Source organism: Petromyzon marinus, chromosome 40 (genome assembly GCF_048934315.1).
Source record: "Petromyzon marinus isolate PM22_M1 ecotype Great Lakes invasive population chromosome 40, UKy_Petmar_22M1.pri1.0, whole genome shotgun sequence".
Classification (NCBI taxonomy): domain Eukaryota; kingdom Metazoa; phylum Chordata; class Hyperoartia; order Petromyzontiformes; family Petromyzontidae; genus Petromyzon; species Petromyzon marinus.
Window position 1 is genome coordinate 8,794,755 of NC_133706.1, and position 14,661 is coordinate 8,809,415.

General features: G+C 47.8%; 1 protein-coding gene across 1 annotated transcript in view; it reads left to right on the forward strand.

The window, feature by feature from the left end:
• The first annotated feature begins 375 nt into the window (after positions 1-375).
• Positions 376-14,661, forward strand: part of LOC116950792 (protein ENL-like) — a 54,462-nt gene continuing 40,176 nt past the window's right edge. Inside the window, exons 1-2 of the mRNA XM_032968861.2 lie at positions 376-504; positions 7,264-7,447. Of these exons, the coding sequence (XP_032824752.2) occupies positions 493-504; positions 7,264-7,447 (196 nt within the window). The 5' untranslated portion in view covers positions 376-492. The remainder of the gene's footprint in view (positions 505-7,263; positions 7,448-14,661) is intronic.

Below are 14,661 nucleotides of genomic sequence, written 5' to 3' on the forward strand. Positions count from 1 at the left end.
CCACCACCCGACACAGCCAATGAGTAAGGGGTTTGTCACGTAAACAAAACGTGCCAATTCGTTACCAGTACAGCAACACCGCTTGTGTGCTGGAGAGCCAAGCCACATTTACAATCCGAGTACGACATTACGACGAGCATCATCAGGCGGCAGCCGGGTTTAACGACACGTTTACATTTTACGCGATCTAACACCCCACCCTCCTCCCCCCAAAGAAAAAATATATATCAGGGATACTATTGGTCTATTTATGGATAATATTGGTCGCGAAACCTTCCTACGTGTTAAACTGATCGTAAATAAGACGAGGGGGGGCGTGGCTTTTGCGTGGGGGGCGTGGCTTTGCGTGTGTGTGTGGGGGGCGTGGCTACTCCGCCCCCCCCCCGCCCTCAACGGCGCATGCGCGGGCCGCGACGTCCCCACGGTAACCGGGCCGGGTCCGTGATGGCGGCGCGCTGAGCGCGGCTCCCCCCCCCCGCCGCCTCAGCGCTCATGGCTTCCTCGGTACGTGTCCCGCGCGCGCGCGATCACAACAACAACAGCAGCAGCAACAACAACAGCAACAGCAGCGACATACACGACAACAGCGACAGTACTAACACACGCGTGCACCGCCCAGGCGAATGGAACGACGCCGTTGAGCCATCCTGTGTGTCGCTCCATCCCCTAACAACGTCGTTGTCGTTTCGCCTTCATTGCCGTGCGTTTCTTTCGCGGCATCTTTGCTGCCCCTCCGATTAACGCCTCTCGATCAAAATCAGCTCCCCCCCCCCTCCCATCTCGCAAGCCGAGCCTGGATAGATGAGTGCTCGCTGGGTGGGTGACAAGCGTGTGGGTGCGCCGCGAGGCGTAATAAGGTAGCTTGCAAAAAAACACACGGCGTTTGTTGTACTGCACTATGCTCCTAAACGGTCCTACGGCTCCTCTCTTGCCTCTGGCCAACTCGCGTCAAGCCGCCGCTGCCCACGATGTAGCCCCTCTGCGTCATGGCACCTCGTTTTCGTGGTGGTCGGCCATCTCGAGGCTTGTCACTTTGCATCTGGGGTTCGAATCCGACCGTGGTGGAAGCGTTACAGTAGTGGTACTGATCATCAACAAACCGGGGACACTTGCGGTTTGGTTTCCAGGTTGTGACCATTGTTCGATTCACTTTGCATGCGTGGAGCATCGTAACGCAACCGCGTCTCAAGCCGATTTTTTTTTGTTACAGTTTAAACGCGTGACTTATTTTGTGTAGATGCGGGGCAGTCGTAGAGGGCATGGCGAACGGATGGATTGACGCTGGACTTGTGACGACGAGGACGTGGAGGTGACAGCACAGATGGCTGTAGGGGGGTGGAAGCAGAGGAGATTGAGTGACCTCCCATTGAGTGAAGGTTGACTGTGGGGTCTTCAATAGCTTTTAGGAGTGCATGAGGGAGTTGGGGATAGGCCATTGGCCCAGACAAAATATTTTCATTTGCTGTTACCATCAGACATTTTTTTTAAAACTTGAGTCGTACCAACATTTTTAAATCGCCAAAAAGTTAGAACAAGCAACAATTATGTCGTCCAGTTATATTTTATTAGCCAGACATAATCTGGCGGCGAGATGTTGTCTCCCTCGCCTGGTATGAAGGAGGTCGTGGGTTCGAACCCTACCATGACGCCTTTATATTTGGATTTTGCGTGTCCCTCTCCCCGTGGTCGTGTTGATTTTTCTCCGGGTCCTTCGGTTCTTTTCTAAACATTTAGAAACATGCGTGTGTAGTGTATTTGGCTGCCATACATATGCACATGATAAGCCACTTTCGTGTGTATTTGTGGCCAGATCACTTATGAAAAATAGCTAATATATAACTGTGCTTTACCTTGTAAAATAACATTAGAATGTGTTCGTTTATTGGCCAGCACACGTGGCACTGATTTGACTGGTTGTAGAGTAAGATGAGAAAGGAAATGTATGTATACATGGGCGAGTCCTTGGAGGGTCTTGACGATGGCAAGTGCGATTTTGCATTTGATCCAGGCATGGAACAGGAGCAAGCAGACGCATTTGACCATTGAGATGATGTGGTCATGTTTTCGGCCGTTATGGATCACCTAGACTTTGGAGATTAGAGGAGGCGCGAGAGAAGAGATAAACAAAAAAGTCTAGTCAGGTCGTGACGAAGGCATAGATGAGGAAGGATCTGAGCAGCAGATGGGGTAAGGATATTGCTTAATGAGCGGTAAGAGGATCCTGCATCGTCGGAAGAAAACGAGAGCTTGGGCCCAGTACAGTGTCATATGATAGAGTTTGTAATAAGGTGTACATCAGGGGTCTCAAACTCAACTTACCTGGGGGCCGCTGGAAGTAGAGTCTGGGTGAGGCTGAGCCGCATCAAGTATTCAAAAAAGTACAACTGATCCAATCTTCTCAATGTTTATTAATAACAGTTCAGAACATGAACGGTTCTTCAGAACATAAGCTTCTCTTACCTACTCCTTGCTGCCAGAGATCTGGCAGCGCTTCCTCTTCTTACACAGCTGAGCCACATTTGGCTTGAGGGAGGAAGCAATTGAGACCCTCAGTATGGCTTGAAGATGCTCATCAGTAAGTTTGGACCTGTACTTTGACTTATTAAAGTTCATGGTGCAGAAGAGCTTTTCACACAGATATGTGCTCCCAAAAAGGCACATGGTCCGCTTGAACATCCTGGAAAGCTCAGGGAAGGTGGGGGGCAATTCTCTCAAAAATTGTCCAAGCTTGTCTGCTTTTGCACTCGCCTCCCTGAACTTGGCTTTGAGTTCAGAATTGCACTGCAGGTCAATTAGCTCTATTTGAAGCACAGGAGGGGCATCTTGCACATCGAAGGAGAAGGGGTCAGCAAAAATTTGAAAAGTGGCTCTGTGTGTCTTGAAGTCTGCAAACCTGTGATAAAATTCCTCCTGTAGCTTTACAATGGCATAGGCATATTTCTCACCACTGAATGGTGTGCCCGTGTCCATGAGTGCCTTGCATGCTGTGAAATGGCAGAGGTTTGGGAGAGCTGGGCTTTCCATAACACAAGTTTTGTAGAGAATGCTCTGACTTTGTCATAGGCAGCACTGACAAGCTGCCCCTGGCCTTGTAACTTCTTGTTCAGTACATTGAGCTCCTGTGTGATGTCAACAAGAAAAGCTAAGTCCATGAGCCATTTGGGATCACTTAGCACAGGAACAGCCATCCCATACTTCTCCATGAAGGCTTTCACTTCTGCTCTTAACTCAAAAAACCTCTTCAAGACGTTTCTCCTGCTGAGCCAACGTACCTCGGTGAAGTAGAGCACATCCTCATATGCTGACTCTATTTCCTCTAAAAAGGTGCGGAACTGCCGGTGCTTTAAGCCCCTGGATCTTATATGGTTGATGCATTTCACAACGACAGACATCACATTGTCAAACTTCAGGCATTTGCTCCAAAGGGCCTGCTGATGGATAATGCAGTGCAGAGCAATGGCCTCCTCCACACCCTCCTCTTCCAGTTTTCTTTGAACAAGTGCCACCAGTCCATTTCTCCTCCCTGTCATTGATGGCGCTCCGTCGGTTGTTATTCCAGCAAACCTCTTCCATGGTAAACCGGCATCCACAATGGCATCACACAGCTGGCGGAATATCTCCTGAGCGGTGGTCTGGCCATGCATCGGATTCACTGTGAGCAACTCCTCCGTCACTTCAAAATTGTCGTCAACACCACGGACATGCATTGCGAGCTGCGCAGTGTCAGTGATGTCTGTGCTCTCATCAAGAGCGACTGAGTATGCACGGAAATGTTTGGCTTTCTCATGCAGTTGATCGTATATGTTACCTGACAGGTCAGAAATGCGCTCTGCCACGGTGTTGGCTGAAAGGCTAATGTTGCTAAACTGACCCTTTTCCGGACAAACTATACTTGCAGCCTGTAACATGCACTTTTTGATGAACTCGGCGTCTTTGAAAGGCTTTGCCGCCTTAGCAATCATCTCACTCACCACGTAGCTAGCTTCGACTGCTGCATCACTCTCTTTGCTTGCTTTCTTGAAAAAATATTGTTGCCTCAGTAGACATGTTTTAAGTTTGGCGACCCGGTCCTCTCTCTCATCTCCCTGGTATTTTGCATACTCCTCAGTATGTCTAGTTAAGTAATGACGTCTGATGTTGTATTCCTTGTGCACCGCAACTTTCTCTGCGCATATAAGACACGTCGGAGTGCCCCTGTGCTTAACAAAAAAATATTCCGTCTCCCACTTTTCCTGAAATTGTCTGTGCTCGTCGCCAACCTTTCTCTTCAAGGCAGGTTTTGAGAAAGACACGACTGGGGCTGGGTGACAAAAAAAAAAACACATTTAATAATCATAGGAAAAAATTAATGAATAAAAACTAACGTAATTTCCGGACTATAAGCCACTACTTTTTTGACACGCTTTGAACACTACAGCTTAAACAATGATGCGGCTAATTTATGTTTTTTTTACACAAGCTTCATGCCGCCAAAACATTTACCGTCAACAAACACCGGAAGCTGTCACGAGCCTGAGCTATGGTAAAAAAAAAAAGGAATAATTAAAAATAAATAAATAAATGTGCCACGTAGGGGGCCACAAAATATCGTTCCGCGGGCCGCGAGTTTGAGACCCCTGGTGTACATGGTCAAAGTGGAGACATTGCGAAGGGTCGACTTTTTGTCAAAGAGGAGTGTGCTTTAATGTTTTTGGAACATGTGGCTAACTGCAAATTATCGCCCATTGTGTACCAGTGGCTTGGCAGAATTTCCACATTGAACACCTGGACAACGAGTCGGGGGGGGGGGGGGTATGATATTATTTGGGGGAAAACTGCAACAACACAATACCTGGTGGCCGTTTGGTGATGATGGTGACAATATCGGTGATGTGTCCCATCACTTTAGTGATATCTACACCTATGGTATTTTATTTTACCAATTAGTTGTCCACTTTTAAATTGAATGGTGGTTGGCAAGCCAGGCAACTGTTTTACTTTATTTTGGTTGTTGTTCTTTGAACACGTAGGCACACTTATACACACATACTCGTATAACAACGACAAAAGATTCCCCGTTTAGCTTTATGACAAGTGTTGTTACTGAGTGCCTATGAAGGTGGTCACGACATAAGTGGTGGTGTTTTTAGAACCACTCCGGCTTTATTTGTCTCACCAGTGCTGATGTTTACACCTACATATTTCACGACTTAGGGGGGACCCCAAGACTGGTTTATACAGTACATCAGGTACCACTAATGTACCTAAGCATAACTAAACGCTCACTCATATGTATAAATGCAACGACCCCCCCAGTTTAGCCTTATACACATATATGCATGTATTTACACACACATTGTTATACATGTGTAGTGCCATAAATGGTGTCACTATAGTGTAGCGACAGTACCAAGTGAAGAGTGGTACTGTATGTGCGGAGCCTCTCTCTAGCACCAGAGTGAGTATGCCATGGAAGGGCTCTCTATGGGGCATAGCCCTGGTGATGGTGAGAGAGAGGTTGGGCAAGGACATGGTGCTCTGAGTGAACCCGAGAGGGCACGTGACCGGACGAGGTGGAATGGGGGGGCCCAGAAGGGGGTGAAAGGGACACGTGATGTAGGGTCCAGAGTCTTCAAGAAGGATCTGGAAGGGGGCGTGGCCAGGGGCGGAGCCCGGCCACGCCGCGGCCCAGAAAAGCCGAGCCCGATCGTGGCTGTCTCTGGGAATGGAATTCTTCGGTCTTGGGTCTTCGCGCACAGCATCGTGGACCAGACAAGATGTTAATTAGCCGGGTCCAATTGTATAGTTACCCCGTGGTGGTTACCACCATATAGAGTATCCCGTCGACTGGTTTAGTAGTTAGCAGTGGTGGTCACCACCCTATGTTGTTATCCTGTGAGTGGTTATATAGTAGTTACCCCGTTGGGTTGTGAATAAACCTGTTGCCTTCAAGTTCGAGTGTGCACCTCAGCTGAACCCACTACACATGTATAAATGTATAACATTTAGATACTCGCAAACCCATATGCACACAACGTTATAATACTTAATATGCTTTTTACAATTCTATTGTACAGACTGCAGGAAAGTACTGCTATTGAATACTTGTTAAAGCTCTACTTCTACACACTTGCTTATACTGTATACACATCATTTCTAACCACATGTACACTCGCCTACAAGGAGAAAGTTCCCCTATATAGTCTACATAAACTGACGGGACAAGTGCTGCTGTTTGCGATCACCTATTAAGGCCGACACAAGGGGGTTGTGTGGTCAGCGCCTCACATGGCTACCTTTGCCTTTTCAGTGCTGATGTTTATGTACCACGCCAGATACTCATTTGAGGCTGAGTCGACCCAGGATAGGCTGAGGACCAGTTCAGATGTTACTCACCACTGATGTCAGCTGTGGCCAGGGAATTAAACCCAGGGTGCAGAGTTCGAAGCGCTGTCCTCAAACCACTGCGCCACCATTCTCCACTCACAGTCAGAAAAGCAACCAAGCCATGCCCGGATCCAGCCCAGTGCGGCTCAGGAGGCACCAGTTAGTTTTTTTTTCTTTTGCATAAGCAGAGCCATGCCACTTACGTCACTTGAAATTAATGAGTTGAGACACATGTCCGAAGTTGTGGTGACGCTGCGTCCTCACAATGTCCTTACTGGCATCGCATACAATGAATGCATCACGAGCGCTTCCCCTGACCTTTTCAGATATGTTGTGAAGCCAGTGTGTCACAGTTTGGTTTCCAGCTCGGCAAAGCAAATTGCCAGTGGAAAACCACCCATACTGTGAGAACCCTGCTCTCTAGCACTGTTCGGATGTGCCAGTGGAAAAAGGGGAGTGGTGGTGATGTCACCCGACTAGGCACACTTTTAAAAGTACAAAGACAAATATGTCCTGTATAGCCTTAACATACTGTTTGAGCAAGTGCTGTTAGCAAGTACCAATGAAGGCTAGCATTGGCACACGAGGGAGTGGGTAACCAGCACCACACCCGGGGCGCCTTTGTCTCCCTAGTAGCGATGTTTACAGATCGCACCAGGTACTAATTTCTGAGTCGACCTAGGGGATGCTCAGGACCGGTTCACACAATCCTCATTCGTTTTGGCCATGAGCGGGATTCAGAACTCGAGTCGCCAGGTTCGTAGCGCAGTGTGCTAACCACTGCACTACCGCTCCCTATATATACACACGCACAACTAAATACACATGCGTACACGCGCAAACAGATCCGTTTCGTCTGTACTGCGAGTGAATGATGCCCCCTGTGTGGTGGTGCAGGTGGGCCCCGTGCAGGTGAAGCTGGAGCTGGGCCACCGCGCGACAGCACGGCGCCGGCCCACGCCCGAAGGCTTCACGCACGACTGGTGCGTGTCCGTCCGCGGGCCCGACGGCGCCGCCATCAACCACTTTGTGGAGAAGGTTGTGTTCCACCTGCACGAGAGCTTCGCCAAACCCAAGCGAGGTGAGGAACCTCCCGAGCCCGGCCGCCTGAGAAGTGGACTCCCTCAGTCAGTCCGAACTCTCTAAGCCTTGACTAACTTGCCTACACTCACTAAACCTGGACTAACTCGGTTTAAATTATCGAAACCTAAAGCTGTTCTGACTTGGCCTATGCCAGTCAAAAACAATACTACATTTATGAAATTAAATCCAGGGCTCTGCCCAGTCCATTGACCATAGGCTTCCTACCCCGTCCATACTCGCTAAAGCTGGACGAGATGAGAGACTGTTCTATATATTTCAGCCTTGCCAATTCCGTGTTAGTCAAGTTCTATAAGCCTAAACTATCTCTGACTGAGCTAACTTTGCCTGGATTCTTAAAACTTGGACTGACTAAGCCTCGACTATGAAGGTGGTGTTTTCTGGGTTGGGATGCATATGTTGAGCATTTACTGCCTCAACATTTTACCACGCACCGCTGCAGGAATTTTCGGGTGTTGTAGATGTTCCTGGAGACGTCCATAACAGTGCTGGGCGAAAACGTTCTAAGAGAGTAAATATACTCAACATGCGTCCCAACACAGAAAGCCTTGTATATTAAACGAGGCTGCGATATGTTGAAAAGGCCTGACCATATTAGGCTGATCTTCTTGGTTCTTTCGGTAAAGTCACGTAGAATGAGAATAAAATAATAAAACAAAATGAGACAATAATCTCACGACGTTTCAGCCACAACACAAGTAGCCTTCTTCAGGTGAAGGAACAGAACTGTCGGGACGACAGCGCTTCAATGAACGCTGCTAAGATTCGCAGCGTCTTTTAAGCTAGGTGGGAGAAGTAAAGCGCCTTAACAAAGTAGTTTACATATCAAACAGGAGAATTTAGCATTGAAATTGCTGTTATAAAGTGTTGGATCAGCAGGGTGTTCAAGTCAGAAATTAGCATGTAACTGGGAGATTAGCATATTAGGCTGGGCAGCATTCAGCGTGGACCTCTTTTTAGACTGGTTTAACTCAATGGCCTTCACTCTCTTATACCTGTTAACCTATACAGTTTACCCGTATTCTTTGTCAGGGAAATTTAGCTTTCAGGTCAATACGGCGTGCAGCCGTTTCAATACAGGCACATTATTTTTTTGTCTATTTGTTCGTTGTTCTCCCTTGTGATGGGACTTTGTCGGATGAACGTTGAGATTAATAAGGGGCATGGGGTGACCAATAAGGTCTGGCTTGGTCTGTAATAAGATAGGCACTGATAAGGGGTTGACATCTATGCACTCGTAACCTAGACCAAGGGTTGGCAACCTGCGGCTCCAGAGCCGCACGCGACTCTTTTAAGGGCTGCTCCGTGACTTTATTTATGAAGGTCCACGTGTCACATTCGTATGCATTGCGGCTCTTGAAATATTGATTTTTTTACCGAATTATAAAAAAAAAAATCGCTTGTTCATTTGATTGCCGAGCCCTAACCGAGACGAACTCAGTCTCTATATTCTCTAATTTTTGCGCTGATCTAGCTTCGACTATATTTTTGTCTGGGATAACCTCGGCCTGAACTCTCTAAGCCTTGATTAGGAAAAAATACTGGATTAGTTTAGTCTGAACCAGCCTAGGCTGTATTAGCTCAGCCTTCAATGCTGAAGTCTGCACTGATTTTAGCTTGGTTTCCGCAGCCCTCTTTGCAGACCTACCCCAGAATATCAGCTGGCTCAGCTGAGCGAGTCACAATCAGAAGGTTGCAAATTAAAATTGTGGTTGACGGGTTGACCTAGCCCATCATCCCCCCCTGGGTTGATAAAAAAAATAGTTCTGCTTCGTTGTGGAAGTCAACAGTGGTCGTTCAATGGATAGACTCAACCCTGTCCCAGAAATGTGAAATTTCTAAAACTGACTCGGTTGCAATGCGCAGAAAATGAGCGCACGGCCTCATTGCTCTTTTCAATAGGAAATCACTTTTACTTTTGACTTTTAGGCTATCGCAAGCTGGACTAGCTAATTATATGCTTTCAGCCTAGCTTTCCCTGGTCCAGATTTCACATTTATAGCTTAGTCTCACCTGCATTCGCTATGAGGTATAGTTTATGATTAACTAGCGAACGCTGGATCGATGCAGCGTGGAGTAGTTTTGAGCGGATAGTTGAGCCTTGGTCTACTTAGGCTCCGCTAGCTTGATGCATAATACAGCCTTTTGTCAATCCACTGCTGGATGAGGGCCTCCTGAAGCCATTTCAGTCACGGGGATCGTTTGACCATACTTCATCATGTTGGTCAGAGCAAGTTAGTGTGCATGTTCAAGGACAGAAAAAAGTATCTCTCACACTGATGTTCGCCATAGCTGGGAATCGAACTTGTGTTGCCGGGTTCATAGAGCAGCATGCAAACCACTACATCTTCACTCCACACACATTTTATTTTGATCACAACTCTCTTTGAATCCCATCGGGATTCTTGAACCACCTTGGCCTGGGCTATGTTATGACTTCCACAAATAGGACAGATAGCTCTTGAGTATCTGCTGGTCTGAGGTGGAGAGGGGTGACACTCCTCGAAGGGCAATATGGCGGCGGCGGCGTGTGTAGCAGCGTGCGAGTTGTTTTTGTGAGTTGTTTTGCGTGAGTGTAAACTGTGCGTGAGTGAGAATGAGCTGTGTGTGTGTGAGTGAGCCGTGTGTATGAGTGAGCCGTGTGAGGGTGAGCCGTGTGAGAGTGGCCGTGACGAGAGGGACTTCTGCGTTCGTGTGTGTGATAGTGTGGCAGTGTGCACTCGTGTGTGTGTGTGTGTGATGGTGTACACTCGTGTGTGTGTGTGTGTGTGATGGTGTGGTGATGGAACATCTTCGCCGGTTAGAAACATTTAGGCTGGCCTGCCTACGATCCATCCTGGGTTTAACCAGACTGGATTGTGTGAGGAGCTCACAAATCCTTGAAAGATCTGGGCAAGGTCCCATCGGTGAGCTCCTCCGGCGGGCAAGGCTGCGATGGCTGGGCCATGTAGCCCGCATGCCCAGCCACCGCATGCCAAAACAGCTTTTGTTCGGCCGGATCAAGGGGGCTAAGTGGGCGCGGCACGGGCTAGAGAAGAGATGGAGTGATGTGGTACAGGAGGACGTGGAGCTGAGTGGACTTGCCAATGACTGGTACCAGCGGTGTCAAGATCGGCCTCTGTGGAGGAGGCTCGTGAAGGACGCCACTGGGCAGTTGGAGGTAGTCGCCCTCCAACAACAACGGAGGGCGGAGGAGCAACGCTCACAACAACGAGCGGAGCGCCGGGTGGCTAAAGCACAGCAGGTTGGCACAGTAGGGGGCACAGGTGGTGCATCACCCAGTCATCTCAGTCAGTCGACCCGTGACACCTGGGTCTGCCCCGTGACCTCCTGCCAGCGGGCATTCGACACTCCACGTGGCCTCAAGGTGCACATGTCCTGGCACAAGCGTCGTGGTGATGTCACCACCACTTAGTGGCGAATGGTGGTTGTTGTTGTTGATGTGTGCTCGTGTGTGACCTGGCGCAGCCTGAGTGAGGCCTAGTTGGTCGCGCACGTGGCGCAGCCTGAGTGAGGCCTGGCTGATCGTGCACCTGGCGCAGCCTGAGTGAGGCCTAGTTAATGGTGCACGTGGCGCAGCCTGAGTGAGGCCTCGCTGATCGTGCACCTGGCGCAGCCTGAGTGAGGCCGAGTTAATCATACACGTGGTGCAGCCTGAGGCCTAGTTAATCGCGCACATGGTGCAGCCTGAGTGAGGCCTAGCTAATCGTGCACCTGGCGCAGCCTGAGTGAGGCCTAGTAAATCATGCACAAGGCGCAGCTTGAGTGAGGCTTAGTTGGTCATACACGTGGCGCGGCCTGAGTGAGGCCTGGTTGTGCACATGACACTGCTTGGGTGAGGCCTGGCGGATCGTGCACCTGGCGCAGCCTGAGAGAGACCTGGTTAACCATGCACAAGCCGCAGCCTGAGTGAGGCCTGGTTGACAGCGCACCTGGTGCAGCCTGAGTGATGCCTAGTAAATCGTGCACCTAGCGCAGCATGATTGAGGCCTAGTTAATAGTGCGACGGACCACAAGTTGTGTTCCTGCCAAGGCGGCATTACCACGGACCCCAAGCTGTGTTCTTGCTACGGCAACATTGCCGTGGACCCCAACCTGTGTTCCTGCCAAGGCAACATTGCCACGGACCCCAAGCTGTGTTCCTGCCAAGGCAACATTGCTACGGATCTCAAGCTGTGTTCCTGCCAAGGCAACATTGCCACGGACCCCAAGCTGTGTTCCTGCCAGGGCAGCATTGCCACGGACCCCAAGCTGTGTAAATGCCAAGGCAACATTGCTACGGGACCCCAAGCTGTGTTCCTGCGAAGGCAACATTGCCACGGACCCCAAGCTGTGTTCCTGCCAAGGCAACATTGCGACGGACCCCAAGCTATGTTCCTGGAAAACTTCACGGAGATCGTCAAGACGGCCAAGGGTCGTGAATGAAGAGTCCCCTGTGTGGGCTTCAGTGGGGCCGTCTGGTCGGGCAGCAGAGACTCGAGAGGCCAAGAAACGACATTCCAGTCGTGGGCTGAGCTCAAGGAGGGCTAGCTCGAGCACCATCCTGCGCCGGGGAAAGGAGGTGGTGCAAGCAGTTCAGCCGAGCACACAACAGCCAAGAATCTGCTGTCCCTGTCTGGGGTGGGGGGGCTGTTCAACCCTAGCACATGGGCAAGAAGCCGTGCATGTGTGACGAGTGCGGCAAGACGTTTTCTCGCGCTCGGCCTACAAGTATATATATTTTTTCTTTTCCGCTTGTGTGTTAATCTGTGTTTACCCCGGATATTTTAGAGATGGCAATTCTCCTGCTGTGTATCCTACTGCTGTCCCTCCCGGCCATATCTAGTGCCACACTCAACTCTACAAACAGCTACCCTCGTTACTTTCTGTCCATACTTGTTGCTCGATTAGCCACTACACCTGCTAATGAAACAGCTCATAGACACTTTTCCACTCCATCATTGTATCCTTTTAAATCCTATCTTTGTCCCATTACTTCACCAGCACTCCTTCCAAACTTCATTCTGTTCTTAAAAATAACACCATCTGCGAGCTACTGCTATTCGTCCAAGGTTTGCCGCTCTTCATCCTTTCACAGAAAATACTTGTGCAAACTATTGATTCTACTTTTCTTATTTCTGGGTGGTATTGAGCTTCATCCTGGCCCAAATAAAAAGAACTCGTATAATTCTGTAGACTTTTCTGGCAGGAAAGGTGTTGGTGTTCTACATGTCAACATCAGAGGGCTTGTGATTAAATTAAGTCAACTAAAACTAGAAGTGGCAAATCCTGACCCGGACATTTTTTGCCTAACAGAAACATTTCTCACTCCTGCCGTCAATGACTTGCAGATTGCAATTGACAACTGCAACCTTTTTCAGCTTGACCGAGGATCTAAAGGAGGTGGAATTGCCATCTATGTTCGTAATACTATTGCATGTTCACTAGCTCAATCCTTGTTTAAAAAAATGTTGCTTTGAAGGTCTGGCTCTCAAAATAATTCTCCCAAATAATCAACAGATATTGGTAGTATGCTGCTATCGACCGCCTAGTGGGAAGGATGTTGAAGCTGCATCTGCACTGAGAGAGCTTTTTGGGGGCCTCCCTAAAGGTGAAATAGTTTTAGTGGGTGATATATATTGGAATTGCTGTGGCCACAAATTTTGCAGGTGAATTTAATTTGTTTCAATTAATAAATGTCCCCACAAGACCCAACCTAAAAAATCCGGGACAGTCATCTCTGCTTGACGTCCTATTGACAAATGCCCCTCACAATTTCACACTGACTGGTGTTCTGGGTAATAACCTTAGTGATCACTCCTTCATTTTTGGGGTGAGATCATCAGCCAGACCCAAAGCCCCCCCCTAAATTGGTTGAGAAACACTCTGTGAGACACTTCAGCACTCAGGCATTTACTAATGATGTGCTTCACTCGGATATTGACAAGGTCTGTGATATCCCCAAACCTGACTACGGCTTGGGATACCTTCAGGTACACGTTTTTCCAAATTCTTAACAAACATGCTCCGTTGGTTAGATTTAAAACTAAAGGCAACCGCCCACCATGGTTTGATCCTTTGATTACAAAGCTCATGAAAACTAGGGACAAGGCTTGGGCATGTGCTCAGAAAAGTAATTTGGTCAATGACTGGCTAGAATACAGGATTTTAAGGAATAGAAGCGTCAAAAAAATACGGCATGCAAAAAATGCCTACTTTTCCTCCACTCTCCTGGAATCACATGGAAATGCCAGGATTTTCTGGAAAACAATCAAATGTATCGAAAAGGCATCCAAAACATACAATCTGCCCGTAGAGCTTAACCGAAATGGGGAATATTTTTCAGATCCCCAAAAAATAGTTAACAATTTTAACCTTAATTTTTCTGAAGCTGGTAATCTTTTTGATAATGTATTGGGAGTCACCCCTGCTCATACAAATTCCTACACCCCTGTCCAAACATTAAACGAATTTAGTTTCCAGCCAATCCACGAAAGTAATCCTCTGAAACAACTATCCTACCTCAAAGGGTCCTGCTTTACCGGAGCAGATAGTATTCCCGTCTTTGCTCTACTAACTGTTGGTCACCTAATATACAAACCTATAGCCCATATTTTCAACCTGTCCATCAAAGAAGCATCAGTTCCTCTAGAATGGAAAAATTATTATGTCCGTCCACTTCACAAAGGGGGCTCAAAAGATGATCCAAATAACTACCGACCTATCTCAATTTTGTCGCCGTTGATGAAAATTTTTGCAAAATTATTGACCTACCAAATTAGCAGTTTCCTGTCCACCAACAATCTTCTACATCTAAAACAATCTGGGTTCCGAAAAAAATATAGCACCACTTCTGTTGCATTAGACTGTCTAAATCACATCTACAGTAGCTTTGATAATAAGCAGTACTGTGCCTGTCTTTTTATAGACCTGTCCAAAGCTTTTGATACAGTAGACCACAACACCCTGCTTAGTAAACTACAGTGAGGGAAAAAAGTATTTGATCCCCTGCTGATTTTGTACATTTGCCCACTGATAAAGAAATGATCAGTCTATAATTTTATAATGGTAGGTTTATTTGAACAGTGAGAGACAGAATAACAACAAAAAATCCAGAAAAACACATGTCAAAAATGTTATAAATTGATTTGCATTTTAATGAGGGAAATAAGTAGTTGACCCCTCTGCAAAACATGACTTAGTACTTGGTGGCAA